General features: G+C 39.0%; 1 protein-coding gene across 1 annotated transcript; it reads right to left on the bottom strand.

Annotated features, from left to right (window-relative positions):
* Window positions 1-1,676: 1,676 nt before the first annotated feature.
* ponzr1 (plac8 onzin related protein 1) lies at window positions 1,677-12,896 on the bottom strand. The gene is made up of 4 exons (XM_033610218.2): window positions 12,738-12,896; window positions 10,282-10,392; window positions 9,200-9,345; window positions 1,677-2,156 (listed from the first exon to the last, which is right to left on the bottom strand). Exons 2-4 carry the CDS (start codon window positions 10,388-10,390, stop codon window positions 2,019-2,021), a joined length of 393 nt encoding a protein of 130 aa, XP_033466109.1. The 5' UTR covers window positions 10,391-10,392; window positions 12,738-12,896; the 3' UTR covers window positions 1,677-2,018.
* Window positions 12,897-14,286: the final 1,390 nt, after the last annotated feature.

Below are 14,286 nucleotides of genomic sequence, written 5' to 3'. Positions count from 1 at the left end.
GCTGATTCAGGCTGATCAGTAATTAAAGCGTGACATACAAAAACTTTATTACAGTAGCTGAAAAAGAAAATCTTTGTAGTTTTATCGTGTTTTATCTAATCATATAACTTTCCTGATCTTATTCATTTGTTGGGTCTTTGTCAGATGGGTCAATTTGCAGATTTGTTTGTGATGTTAATTCAATTCAGTAGAACTTAATTCATCCTGAAGGAAGTTCTTGATTAAAAAGTACATAAACGCAGACAGGGAGACACTCACCCTGACTTTATTATATATTACTAATATTATTATTTAACTATTGCTATTAGTGGCATCAGGGTAAAGATGGGATTAGTTTTAATATACTTCCTTCCCCTTTTTTACATGTGTTTATTTCCTCCCTCACCCTTCCACCTGTCAACTTGCAGAGCAGACACACCCACACACCCACACACACACTTGTTAGTGTTTTGAACTGTCTTGTAGTAACAAATTTGTTTTTTTTAAAAAGTACATCAATAAGGGGTTAGTTGAACTTTTCGCAACACAGTCACACAACTTAATTTGCTTAGCAAATGTCTCTGAAACAGAATAAATGCACCAACACATGCACAGTGTTGTCTGGTTCTAACTGTAACAACAATATTTAAATATCATTATCTCATGATCTGGGTGAAAACTGGGTGCCTGTTCATTCCTCATATGAGACACCTACCGAAGTGGGTCTAAATTAATGCACTGGCTGGTATCAGCCTGAATCAGGTCTTTCTTTTTCTTTGGCAAGCAACCATAGCAGTTCTGACCACACTGTCTTCTTAATCTTGATAATGGAAACCTTGTCTGGCATTACCCCCTCGCTAATGCAACATATCTTTAAAAATCGCGAATTACCATTTCGTGGTTGTATGCCTCCAGAAACCGAGTGAAGTTGCTCACCGATTACATACACGACCGTGAGAACATGCATGCTTCACACACATCTTCCCCCCAGCAGCACAGAAGATCTATGTAATTAGCAGTTTTGAGATCGACACCCGGGATTATCATCACTGATTCAGTATCTGACCAAGCTCCTGAGATGACGTTGACTAATGGTCAGAAAAGTTTCTGCTAAACATTATGATGTCACAGTGAAGCTGATCTTTAAACATTTGGATATAAAATGTCACTTCATCATTTTATCCTGTTAGACATTTGCTCTTCTGTGAAATTTTCATATAATCTGTGAAAGATTTCTTGAGCTACGGCCAAAAACATGTTTTGAGAGGTCGCACTGACCGTGACCTTTGACTTTTGACCACCAAATTCTAAACCAGGGTGTCTATGGATATAACACAGTTAAATTTAAGACTGTTTAGACCTTTTTAATACCACCGTTTATGAAATGTAAGACCATACCTGCAATGGAAATACACATTTTATATATATGTATGTGTGTAATTGACACACGTGTGTAAGTACTCTTGATCTTAACATTGTGTTGACAACCTGAAAGCATATTGCATCTTCATTTTCTGACATTAAATAATATTCAGAATCCAAACACATAGCCTACTGTTGGTTGTTTCTCTATGAAAGTAACATTGCATGTTATGATATATTACCTTTATAGAGGTGTGTACACAGATCATTTTCCTTTTTTACACAGGTTTAACTCCACTCATGTGGCATGAATAAAATCAGATTGGGAGCGGAGCTTGTTAAGTCAAATATTTTATTGGCCGGAGTGGATCAAAGGTCGGGCAGGAGCCTGACCTGACAGACAGTATCATAACATCCAATGTGCTGACATGCTAACAATCAGCTGGAAACATTTGGCTTTAACAGTGAAGCTGAAGCTATTTCTGAAGAACGGCTACATCTAATCATTACAAACAGCACATCACTACAAAACAATGTAAAAATGCTCAGTGCTAACTGCTGAAAGTTGGGGAGCATGTCATGCGACAAAGCTGCATGCATTAAAACATTAAGACAGCTGGTGAGATGCATAACAAACACGTCATACGACCTCAGCTCACAACCAACACATAAGCGTCCTATCCACTTATGACCTGCGTGGTGACCATTGAGGTGGCGCCCGGCTGTGTGCCCCTTATCTTTAGCTCACGGCTCATCTGGCACCACACGCATGGGTAACACCAAAATAATTTGCAGCAGTCGTCACAGCAGGAGCCCTGCAGGAGAAAGAGAGGGACGACGAGAGAGAGAAGGGGTGAATCCAACAGTGGTAATTGGTGTTTTTTAGCGGAAAAATCTTTTGAGGTCTGTCATGCTTTATGGAAAGGATCCCTACAGTGATAGACCTTGTTGGAAAAGACATAGATCCTTAGATCCCCAAAATCACCATCGCCAAACCCACCAGACTCCATTTAAATAAACAGTAATTTTACCATCATAAAACACACGTCATTCAAAGTCTTTAGAAACAAATACCACCAACTCTGATTTGGTTGAAATAAACCTTTAATTCACCCAGTTAGATGTGAAAATATGCTGCCTCTAAAATTACTGTTTTTACTGAGTCTGGTGGGTTTTTGTGGGCAGTTGGGAACCTGTCAGTGTCACAAGGAGCACTTTTTGTGGATGTTAACTGACAGTGCATATTACCCTGAGCAGTCACGCTACAGGCCGCATTTTCCTGACCAAACCCGACTCGAGTCAGACACAACTATACCCAGCAGACTGCTACCTGACATATTTACTGTTATGGACAGTGTGTAAATGACCATCAAAAGGCTGCTGTGCGCAGTTTAACACGCAGCACGCACAGCAGCGCAGTCTGTGTTGCATTCAGGCGTTGTCACATAAATGACAAAGTCCAGCACTTGAATGGGCCACAGCACAACACAGTGGTGGGCCAAACCCGAGCAAAATTTCTGATTTGCTATCCGAACCCGGCCTGACTCATCGGGTGCCGTCGGGCTCGGGTCGGGTATCCATACTCTAAAGCCCACTGAAAACAGTTTAATCTAGCAGGCTATTTACGGACACTAAATATGTGAATGAGCCTGGCTGTCGTTGAGTTAATTCAAAGCAGAATTATTATTATTAATTTTTTTTTTTTAATTGGAGGTGGTGGATATGGAGCTATATGGAGCTACATTTGTTTCTTTATTATTCAATCAAACAGAGTAGGTTTTGCAATCAAAAAAAGGATTTGAGAGCAAAAGTATCAATATTGCAATCAAAAAATGTTTTATTGCAAGTAAAAATGATGATGATTAAAAAATGCAAATCCTCAAGTTTTGTTTGCAATCCTCAAGTTTTGTTTACTAATCCTGAAGTTTTGTTTGCAAATCCTAAAGTTTTGTTTGCAAATCCTGAAGTTTTGTTTGCAATCCTGAAGTTTTGTTTACTAATCCTGAAGTTTTGTTTGCAATCCTGAAGTTTTGTTTACTAATCCTGAAGTTTTGTTTGCGAGTCATTTTTTTCCCGTTTGCAAGTCAAAAAGTTTTGCGAGTAAAAAGTTGAACCTGGTGGGCAGGGCCGAAATTGAAAGCTGTAAAACACGTCTCTATTGGCCAGTCTCAATCGGAATGACAGCTTGCAAAGCCTTTTTTTCTTCTTCTCTCGGTTGGTGGATTGCAAACAATTTAAAGGTACATACCGCCACCTACTGTACAAGAGTGTGCAACATCATGTCATTTAGCCTGTTTCTTAAGTTAGTGTGACATATAGGGTATTTATGTGTATCTGCCCACTCAATTGTGACACTATTTTATGCATGTGATATCGATTTTGTGTCTTTACAGGTACCATACAGATGCTCCCCAATCAATTTAAAGCATAACTGCTTTGAGTAAAGGCACGAGAGCAAATCTGGGTTTATTAACGGTTGGTTCTTCAGTTGGCAGTTACACCTAGAGTAAAGCTACTGAAGACCAGCAAAATCACTGTTTGTTTTCATTTATTCTTTCAGGTGGGTAAATGTCACCTAAGCACCTTCAGATTATCAGTAGTGTACCTACTGATGATCTACTACTACTAGTAGATCTACTACTACTACTACTACTACTACTACTGATCTACTTCATAGATCATTTGTTTATATAGTTTGTATTGTGCTTTGTGATATTGTTTGAGGGAACTGTAACGTAAGGTAACTGCATACGAGTTGATGCAACCGTCACTAATGCTAGCGTAGTTCCTCAGGGATTTAAGCTGTTATTACTTTAATCTTGACAATCTAACCTGTGGCAACACATTAGCTAAGGTTGTAAGGACTGTAACTGTTGGTAGCTGTTGTTGATTTTGTTTAAATATGTTGAATTATAATTTTATGGGTTATTGTTTGTCGGACGATTGAGCTAAGCTAAGTGACGCTAACGTTAGCTGTAACTTGTTGCCATAGCAATGGTAAACATTCAAATACGGGCTGAGTGCAGAATCAAGCTTCATTGTAAATATAGTTAAGATACATTGTATTTAACACAGCTTGTGGGATTTTAGTAGTTAGTAAACTATTAGAAAAAAGCTAAATCGCATAGAATAATACACGGTTTCAGAAGTACACGGGTCCGTGTGGACTAGGCCTAATAATTAGGGCTGTAGTCTCCTGGGTGACTAGTCGATTATTTGGTCACTATGCTCTCGTCCGACTAAATTCTCACTAGTCAAGTAATCGCCGTGTTACTTTCATAAGGAGAAAAGTGCTACATCAACAACTTTCCAGGATTAATCCATTATTTCCTGCAGTGGGGGGACAGGCTAAGTCACCTGTGAAAATGGGGGTGTTTTGAAAACACCCCCATTGTTGACAGAGAGTTGGACTCGCCCACCCTCACGCTCAGCGACGTGGTGACGCAGACCTCCTGTCTGTTTCTATAAGCTGAAACCATTTCCCTCAGTGGAAACTGAGCTTTTATTTACTTTAATTTCACAGATAAGAAACAATAAATTGTGAAGACAATAAAGCCTCCACTAAAATAGCATTTTAAGTCGTGTGTGTGATTTATCCTTCAGGGATTTATGCTTCGGGATTTATCCTGGCTTCCTGTGAGCAGAGGAAATCTCTGCTTGTCGCTAGGCTAATTTATACCATGTAAAATGCCATAGGCTTGTGCTAATAACGTTAGCATGTTGTGTGGAAAATGCGTTTAGTATAAGACAGTTGTTTTGTCGGTGAATGCTGTGAGTGGTAATGGAGCCAAATTATGTACCGTTACCTTTGTTAAATGTTGCTGTTGTCCCTGGTTTTATATGAGAAGTGGAGAAGTCTGCTAGCTGCTAGGCTAATTTATACAATGTAAAACGCCATAGGCTTGTGCTAAAAACATTAGCATGTTGTATTTGTGGGGAAATGTGTCCAGATAAAGACAAGTGTTTGTCTGTGAATGCTGCGAGTTATAGTGAAGCTGATTTGCGTACTTGTGTTTGAAACTGTCTCTATTAAGCCATGTTTAATGTGTGTTTAATGTGTTTTGAATGAACTATATAAATAAAGTTTGATTTGAACTAAACTTTACAGCACTTAACACAGTCCTCCACCGCCGACTAGTGTTTTGGAGGTGTAACTGCAGAGTAACAGACACACCACTGCAGAAGTAAAAATAACGTGCAGATTTTTTTTCCCCCCACGACTAATCGATTAGTTGAAGACTGTGTGCGGCTTTAGTCGACCAAGATTTTCTTTGGTTGACTACAGCCCTATTAATAATAGCAAGAATGTTTTATTTGAACTGGTGCATGTAAATTGCTTATGTTTAGCCAGGGCAGAACTATTCAACGGCATAACGGTCAGTACCGTCAATGCCCCAAAGCAAAACTTTTTAACTTGCAAGCAAAGAGGACTGATTTATAAGCAAAATGATCACACGTTTTTACTTACAAACTTCATTTTTGCAGTTCAAGAAATATGCTCTCAAAACAGTTTTATATGATTGCAACAAAAAGACACAAAAATACCCCCATAGAGCTACATGAGCATCTTTAGGTCCAACTGGTGAATGTACGTTCAATATTAGGTCTCCTTTTAGCTGTGCTTTGAGCTCCACCACTGACAAAAACATCTGTCTCTTTAGCTGCTAAATATGCCACCATGTTTACCAACTTGCTCTCATTTTGTCTGTCTGTGGTTTGGTGCTGGGCAGATAGCGTGCAGAGGTCGATGAGCAGTGGTGAGTGAACCATAACAAAAAAGCAGCATTATTTGCATTTCAAACAGAGCTCCACATGAAAACTGTGAAAACGAAAGCACAATTTTTACACACTTCCTTAAATTAACATAATTATAAATCTACTGAATCGTATATCAAAAAGAGGCCAACTGTGAGCAAACTGGGTCACTGTATGTGTCGTGACATTAATACCCCTGTTTGCGGTGACTTTGCATTCAATACACAACTTCTGCTTTGAATGATCACACACAGGCCGCTGCTGACCAAGCTCTCATTATGGGTAAGATCTCAGAGAGCTTGAGGGGAAAGCTATAAACTGTTGAGGAAAATTAAATTTGTTTGTCTAATAAGCCATGACAATCTTGTTCCAATACAATGACCTGCAAAACATAGTTCCTCATTAACAAAAGAGAGGACCTCCCAAAACCAGTGATGTGTAGGGTTGGGAACCAAAACACAGTGACAATGCATTTCTGCCGACACATGAGAATTAATTAACATGTCATATTTCTTAAAGGGAGTCTGACATTATATTTGCTGCCAGGAGCAGAATGGAAAATAATCTCAAATGCAATCTCGTGGTAGTCTTGCAAACAATGACTCTACAAGATCCCCAGTCTTTGCAACATCTTAGTGTGCGACTGTAAACTCACGGTCTTGAGATGTGAGAGCGTGTCAGACTTTTGTTATTTAAAAGTATTTTAAAATCTTATAGTATACGATAGGCATCAGTTTTTGTTACCTATCACGCACTACACAGTGTGCACATTTCTAAATTAATGAGCCGACATTGTAACTCAGGGTCTTCCCAGCGCTAAGCTTAAAATGAGGGACTGAATTTGACCCTAAACCTTGGTATAGATTATTCTTGCTTAAAGTGCTTCACTAACACGTCTTTACTTGTTTCTCTACAATGGCATGTTCAAAACGAAACCAATTGATGTGAGATTGCGAAAACTATTGTGTAACTGTAAACAAGTATTCTCACTGCAGCATTTCAAAACTAAAAAAATGAGGAAGGATGGTGTTGTATTTCACAGTGGCAACTCCACTGTACTCTGTACTAACTGGCCCAGGAGAAACCACAACTACTGCTTTTGTTACAGGACACCCTTCACAGGACGCTTCTTACTTGTAATTACTCAAGTTATGTTACGATGTGAATCAACTACAGCCGTTAATCTACCATACGGTGCCATGTTTCTTTGAGTAAAAACCTTTCGTCTCACCATGTACTCATACAAAGAGGCTAGACAGAAATCAAAACTGTCAATGTGTGTCCACTACATTGCTTTTTTTTGCCACTGACAGGCTCAGATTGTTACTGTAAGTGTCTAAAAAACTCTAATTTCTTTGTCAGACTTAAATACAGAAGTTTTATTTGAAGAGTCCAGTGTTTAGGATTGAGTGGCCTCTAGCAATGGCTGATACAAAAATGCGTGAACGCAAATGTCCCCGTAGAGCCAATGTTTGATTTGTCCATTCTGGGCGACTGTAGAACAACATGGCAGACTTCGTGGACAAGGACCTGCTCCGTATGTTGATATAAACAGCTCACTCTAAGGTAGCTACTACACAACGATTCTTATTTTAAAGGTGATCATACACTAATAAAAACATATTTATGAATATTATATACCATGTCTGCCAAGTTATGCCCCTAAATCCTACACACTGGACCTTTAACACCAAGCTTAAAAACAATGTATTGTGTTGCCCACGTACAGTTTCATGTGGTGTGTGTTTGGGATACAGGTCATAGGAAATTGCAGATTAAATAATCAACTGAACCCATTAAGAAGAGCAATGTATTCAGACAGTTTTTAAATATTTGATAGTACGATTGCCATTTAGCCATTTTTAAGCATTTTTCTGTTGTTATAGCGCCACCCAGTTGCCAATTAGGGTTAAATTTCTCCAGTCACCTTGAGGCGTCCTGTTCTACATATCTACCAAGTTTAGTAAAAATCCATGTGGTGGTTAGGCCTAGATAAGAAATTAGCTCTCTAGCACCCCCATTTTGTTTGATGGGGTCAATAATGGAGGGGTCCCCTCAGATAAAGTGTGGTCATATGCCTACAAAGTTGCGTGGTGATGGGTGAAACCCTTGAGATGTTATACACCTTCATGTGATGAGCCACACCCTCCGCAATATTCATTGCCTCATAGAAGCTCAGTTTTAGTAAGTTTTCCAACTTTTGCCAAGAGGGAACTTTAGATATTGGTCCCTAGATTATGTTCACCCAGTTTCATGCAGATCACTCAAACTTCCTGGGAAGAGATCCATTTGAAGTGTTTTTCAAAAAATTCAAAATGGTGGAAAATCTATATAAGCGGAAGTTATGGGTTCTTGAGGCAAATTTGTTCCTCATGAGGAGAGGCATCTCTGTGCAAAGTTTCATGTCTCTACGACATACGGGGCATGAGATATGCCCATTCAAAGTTTGCAATTTCAATCAGTTGCTATAGCGACCCCCTTTGGCCAGTTGATGTAATATTGCTTCATTCGCATCCTCCCATGACCCTCTACCACTGTGCCAAATTTCACATGGACTGACCAAGTCAGTGAGGAGAAAAACGTGGAACAGACACACAGACAGACAGTTTTCGTCATTATATAGTAAGATATGATAATGTCACATAGATGATCCTCTTAGATAATTTCTGTTTCTTTGCGTTCCTGCTTGAGCCTCATTTATGGTTGGGTGCTCGACACTTGATGCTCTACAGTAATGACATGTTTTCAGCAGAAAAGTATAGCTTAATACTTCTCCTTATGCGCCTGGAGAATTTTGTTATGTCATGCACACTATCATATTTTGTTGCACAATGTAACTGGGTAGTGCTACTTTTGCCGCTGCGGAAATATTAATTTTCGGTTTACACCTAGTTCTGCATTCAGCGTCTCTGGCCACAGAAGTGTCTGGTCAAACTACCTGGACTAGGCTGTGTGACAGCCGACATGTACTGAATAAAAATAGTTAATAAGCCAGTGCTTACTAGATCATTCACCTGAAAGTCATAATTTATCAGAAAAAAATTTAACCCTGCAACCACCCTCCCCATGTACACCCCCCCCTCCCTCCCTAAGCCAGCCTTACGGGGATGCCGTGGCGCTCTCTAATGCCGGCACGGAGGATGCAGGACACCACACAGCAGAAGTCCAGCAGTGGCATGCAGCAGCACCAGCCATAGTCACTTGCAGCCTTACACTGCATGCAGGGGAAGCACCAAAGACCACAGCAACCTGGAGGGCAGGAGAGATGAGTGTGTTTTTGTACTGACATTTTTCCCTGTGACAGTTCCTTTAAACACACTTACAGTAAAAGGCTGGTTTCCTGCAAACTGTTATCTGAGGCTCTGAGGGAGCTTTATCAGGTCTCATAAAATAATCTTGAGGTCTCAGCAAGGGCGTAGGTTTGGTTTCAAAAGTGTGGGAGGCTATATGGCATTTATTCCCTTAATTTATACACATTAAATCAATCCAGCAGATCTTCTTTAATCTGGACTACGGTGGCTGGGAAGTCAGAGGATGATGGAGACTTTGATATTGTATTTAGAAATCTGGAGCCTGAACCATACCAGGATTAAAGTTGGGATATCTCTGCCTCTGCTGCTTCCTGTTTTTAAAGTTGCCTCTTGTGAGTCCAGCAGTACTAAACTGCTGGAGAACGTCTTTGTTTCTTAGTCTTAGGCAAAACCTCAAGTGTGGTATATTTTTTCAAAGATGTAAATCAGTATTTTGTACCAGTATTTTGTTAAAACCAACATAGGTACGGTTTTCAACTTTGTATTTTTTATTTATTTGCAGGATCAAGGATGAACTTTGAGCCTCTGCTGTTACGCCAACATAACCGAGAAGTCCTTGAAGTGCTGAGAAAAATGGAAATTTGGACAACTGGACAAACCCTGTGTGAAATGATCAGATGCTCATTTCCTTCGCAGATAGTTTATCTAACAGAGAGACACTCACAGAAAGTTGTTTTGACTGGACCACTGAGCGTAGTTACATAGCCGTCATCATGTTTACATTTCACACAGATAGTAATATTACAGCTGCTACTGTTTCTACATCAATAGGGGTGACATTTATGTGCATACAGTATGCTGGGAAAAAATGTCTGCTGAGATGAGTGACACAAACTGGTGAGCAACACTACTGAGGTGTGTTGGATGAACTTACAGGTGGCCATATCGCTGCAGCAATCACAGAGGCCGGTGCTCCATGTCCCAGGGCCGTGGGAAGTCGTCACCACTCTCACCACCTGGGTTGGCTGCTGTTGGACGGCCATGTCTGAAGGATACAAGACAGATATTGATAAACTTCTCGGGATGTTTTCTGGTTCACGTAAACAATAACAAAGTCAAGTTTACACACAACTAGGAATACCCCATGTGTTTATGACTACATCTTGTTGAGTAATCATATTGAAGAAAGAACTTTAAACAGAGTACTTGTAGATGTGCTAGTATTAAAGCTATCCTTTGGATGGACTGGCAACTTGTACAGTGTGTTTCCCTGCATTTCAAGCAGTGTATGCTCGAACAGTAATCTCCAGTAAACCCCAATTAACATCTTTCGAATAAACAGGAAAGCCGACAGGAAATTTACAGTACTCCTGCCTTAAGGTGCTGATGGGACCTGTTTTCAAGTATTTATGGTATTTATCTTGGTGGATTGGTCAATAACATACTGTCTGGTGTGGTTATCTTATCCATGTGCAATTTCTCAATGGATTTATTTCTCAATATTTGCAGATAACTTGATATAAACGTGTGCAAGCCTAAATTAGTTTGTCTACAGGTATCCAGCAGCTAAATATAATGTTGTTTTAAGAACTTAAATCTCAGAGTGACTTTTGGAAAAAAACAGTTTTTCTTAATCAAGCACTGCAGGTAAGTATGAAGGCAAGTCGCATTATTGTTGTCCAGAGCAAAGGTATGTTTTATGTAGGAATATGGCCATTTAGAGTGACTCAGGTTAATCTACATTTTGCCGACACGTAAGTGCAAGTGTAAAGTAAAAGACGATATGAGAATTAAGAGCAAAACATGTTTAAATGAAATTAGATCAAAGGTTTGTGGCAATTAAGACCTCACAAATTTGAATTTAAGACAGTTTTTATCTAACAAGGTAAAGTTTTCACTATGTTAATTTCATTTCCATCATTTTTATTGCAGGAAAACGTATCTCACGGGCGGAACAACCAATTTACTGTATTATTCTTGTAGGCTACCGAAAGTCTAATTTGTATTTTCAATAATAATAATAATAATAATAATAATAATAATAATAATGTTTTTCACCCCAACCCCTAATATTTGTGTCCTTGTACTTTTGGCTGTCTAGCTTATTTAAGCCTATACATTAAAATGTCTTACAGTAATGTTACCACAATGTAAGATTAGGTTAAATAAAATGGTCGCCTATACGTATGCGCCTGGAATACAGTTGAATAACACTGAACTTCAAACACAATGTAAATGTGACTTTTTAGTACACAAATCATATTATACTTATATTTAGTTGTTACGTATTAAATTACAGCTTCAACTAATAATTAATTTTGCTTTGACAGTCCACACACAATTAGTTTAGCCAAATCTAAAACCGGGCAAGGCAAAGTGCAGTAGCTTAATTAGCAAGCTAACGTTAGCTGACTAACAGTCATCGCCGAATTAGCAAGCTAACGTTAGCTAACTAACAGTCATCGCCGAATTAGCTAGCTAACGTGAGCTAACTAACCATTATCTCCGGCTAGTTCGCTCGATATTTTTAATATATATTTGATAATATATCATTTTTATAACTCCGAATCCTAACGTCTCTTTAAGCATCGCGAAGTTTATCTTACTTTATTCCATTGAATAGAAATCACAAAATCGTCGTACGAACAGCATCAGATAGATTTATGCTAGCTAGCTTGCTAACATTGGAACCAAACTCGGCTGTGCTTCCCAATTAGCTGCTGGCTAATTAAACTTTAGATTCATGCTTTTACATTCTTTTGGACGCTGTTTATTGTCATGTGCATATTATTTAGCACGTTCCCAACACAGACTGCACCCAGTCATCAATTTTTATATTAGCTAGAAAATAAAAAGGTTTGGTATATTTAAACTAGCTAATTAATGTTAGGATCAATTAACTTCAACGTTAGCTTAAATGTTTCACTCCCTCAAGTTGTAGGTCACTGGAAATTGTGAAAATGTATCATGACTTAAACTGACATGACAAAACTTTTGATAATAAAGCCAAGTGTACCTTAACTGTAATTCTATCGGACATCATATGGGAACAAGTGTAATGTGGCTATAGATGTAAAATAAATATAACTTTTTGCTTTGTTGTAATCTGTAATGTCTCCTTTTTTCCATTTTCCTAAAGTAAATGGTTAAATGTGGTGATATATTGGTAACTGGAGGTTATAATGAGAGTTACAAGTTCTTTCTACTTTAATCTACAAGTGTTTCATCACTGCAATTAAGTACATTTATTAGCCAAAACAAAAATATGCCGCTGGCTAAAATAAGCAACACCTAAATTATTATTACATTATTATAAACTCATTGCAGGCTTAACATCAGCCACAGACTGCTAAACGTCCTATTAAGGCAAATGTAAAAACGTCTCCTTACCTTGTCTCTAGTTCTTCCGTAAGATGTGAAAGACTAAGAGGAATGTTTGATCCAGTCAGCATGAACGCAGCAAAGTGTGTGATGAAATGTGCTCTGCTGCTTCACTAGTGGTTTCGTTTCTGGGTAAAGCCTGCCCACATTCAGGCCCTCACACCATCACACCCCACACAGAAAACTGATAAAATGTCTTGGGGGTGCCAGATGAACTTTGCATCAAACCCATTACAAGTCATTTGTGCACAAGGATGCAAACTCACAATTTGCATGAGCAACAACATGCAAGATATGTACTAAAACTCAACAACAGTGATTTCAGAGCCAGGGCAGTGCCTTGGGGCAATATATACACAAGGCACAACTGACACAACAGGATAATGGGTGACTCATAACGTTTTGACGACGTGCCATGCTTTCTACTCACGCCCAGGAGATTTAAAAAGTAGCGGATAGCAGTTAGCAGCTAACTCTAAGAAGACGACAGTGGCCAAAAATGTGAGGTCCAGGAGCTTCTTACCCTCCGATCAGGGGATGCGATAAGTCGTCCTATAACAGGGACAGGAAATGATTGTCATTGGCATGTTATGCCATTGTTATTGTTTCTAAAGTGCTGCGAACACATATAGTATATGTCACAGTAGAGGCCGACGCTGTTGTGTTGCCAGATCACAGCTTCTGCGATGCCGTCCCACTGTCTAAAAATCACACACAGGAGCAGCATGAGGCCACCGTTGTTTGGTTCTGTGTAAAAAAGCAAAGGCGGTGTAAAGAAGGGACTTCGTAGTGGCCCTATAGCACGATCTCTTTGTAAAACAGGCTCACGTTGTTTGTAGGAATATCCGCCACTGGGCCAGAGTTATCAATGATCAAACTTTATATGATCTAGTTCAAAGTAGGTTAATTTACAGCAGACTGTCCAACAAAAGCCAGAAAATTTAAAGTAAAACAGTTTAGTACAACATACGATTAAATTGTGGTTAGTAGTTGCAATTCACTACAAACTACTCCCAGTGTAAAATGATACTGGGACATTACCTGAAGGTCATTAAATAGCACACAGTAAAATATATTATTCCTGAATGGCTGCCATACACTATGAGTAGAATCATTATGGTCACACTGGATCAAATAATGACATATTGGAGAGGCCCTAGGCGTAGATTTTACGGGGGATGCAATTTATAACGTGTGCACTAAAAATAGATAATGATTACATTTTCTTTCATTGTTAGATCAAATAGCTATGACAAATGGAGTTCAGTACATGGAATTATCATTAAATAGTCCACTGGTGATTTACTATGATCAGTCAGTGGAACTGTACAAAATTATTACAGGAAGAAACACACCAGTTACAGATTTAACTCTGCCTCTGCACCATAAAAGTCCCTCTTATGGCTGTATGGTTCCTAAAGTAAATGTGTGTTGTTCATCCGTGAACAGGCATTTTGCATATCTGTACAAATAAAATGATAAATGACTTAAACAAATATGAAGCTGAGGGCTCACGAGGGCAGTGTAACGACACCACCTGCAGGTCTGTGGATTGTGG

Source organism: Epinephelus lanceolatus, chromosome 22 (assembly GCF_041903045.1).
Source record: "Epinephelus lanceolatus isolate andai-2023 chromosome 22, ASM4190304v1, whole genome shotgun sequence".
NCBI classification, from domain to species: Eukaryota; Metazoa; Chordata; class Actinopteri; order Perciformes; family Serranidae; genus Epinephelus; species Epinephelus lanceolatus.
Note: the sequence above shows the minus strand (reverse complement) of the source record. Positions and strands in the feature narration are given on the sequence as shown.

Coding starts and splice junctions, on each gene's coding strand:
- ponzr1 (XM_033610218.2), bottom strand. CDS start 10,390: ATGGCCGTCCAACAGCAGCCAACCCAGGTGGTGAGAGTGGTGACGACT. Junction 9,346..10,281: donor CTGCAGCGATATGGCCACCT/GTAAGTTCATCC, acceptor CCTGCCCTCCAG/GTTGCTGTGGTCTTTGGTGC. Junction 2,157..9,199: donor GAGAGCGCCACGGCATCCCC/GTAAGGCTGGCT, acceptor TTTCTCCTGCAG/GGCTCCTGCTGTGACGACTG.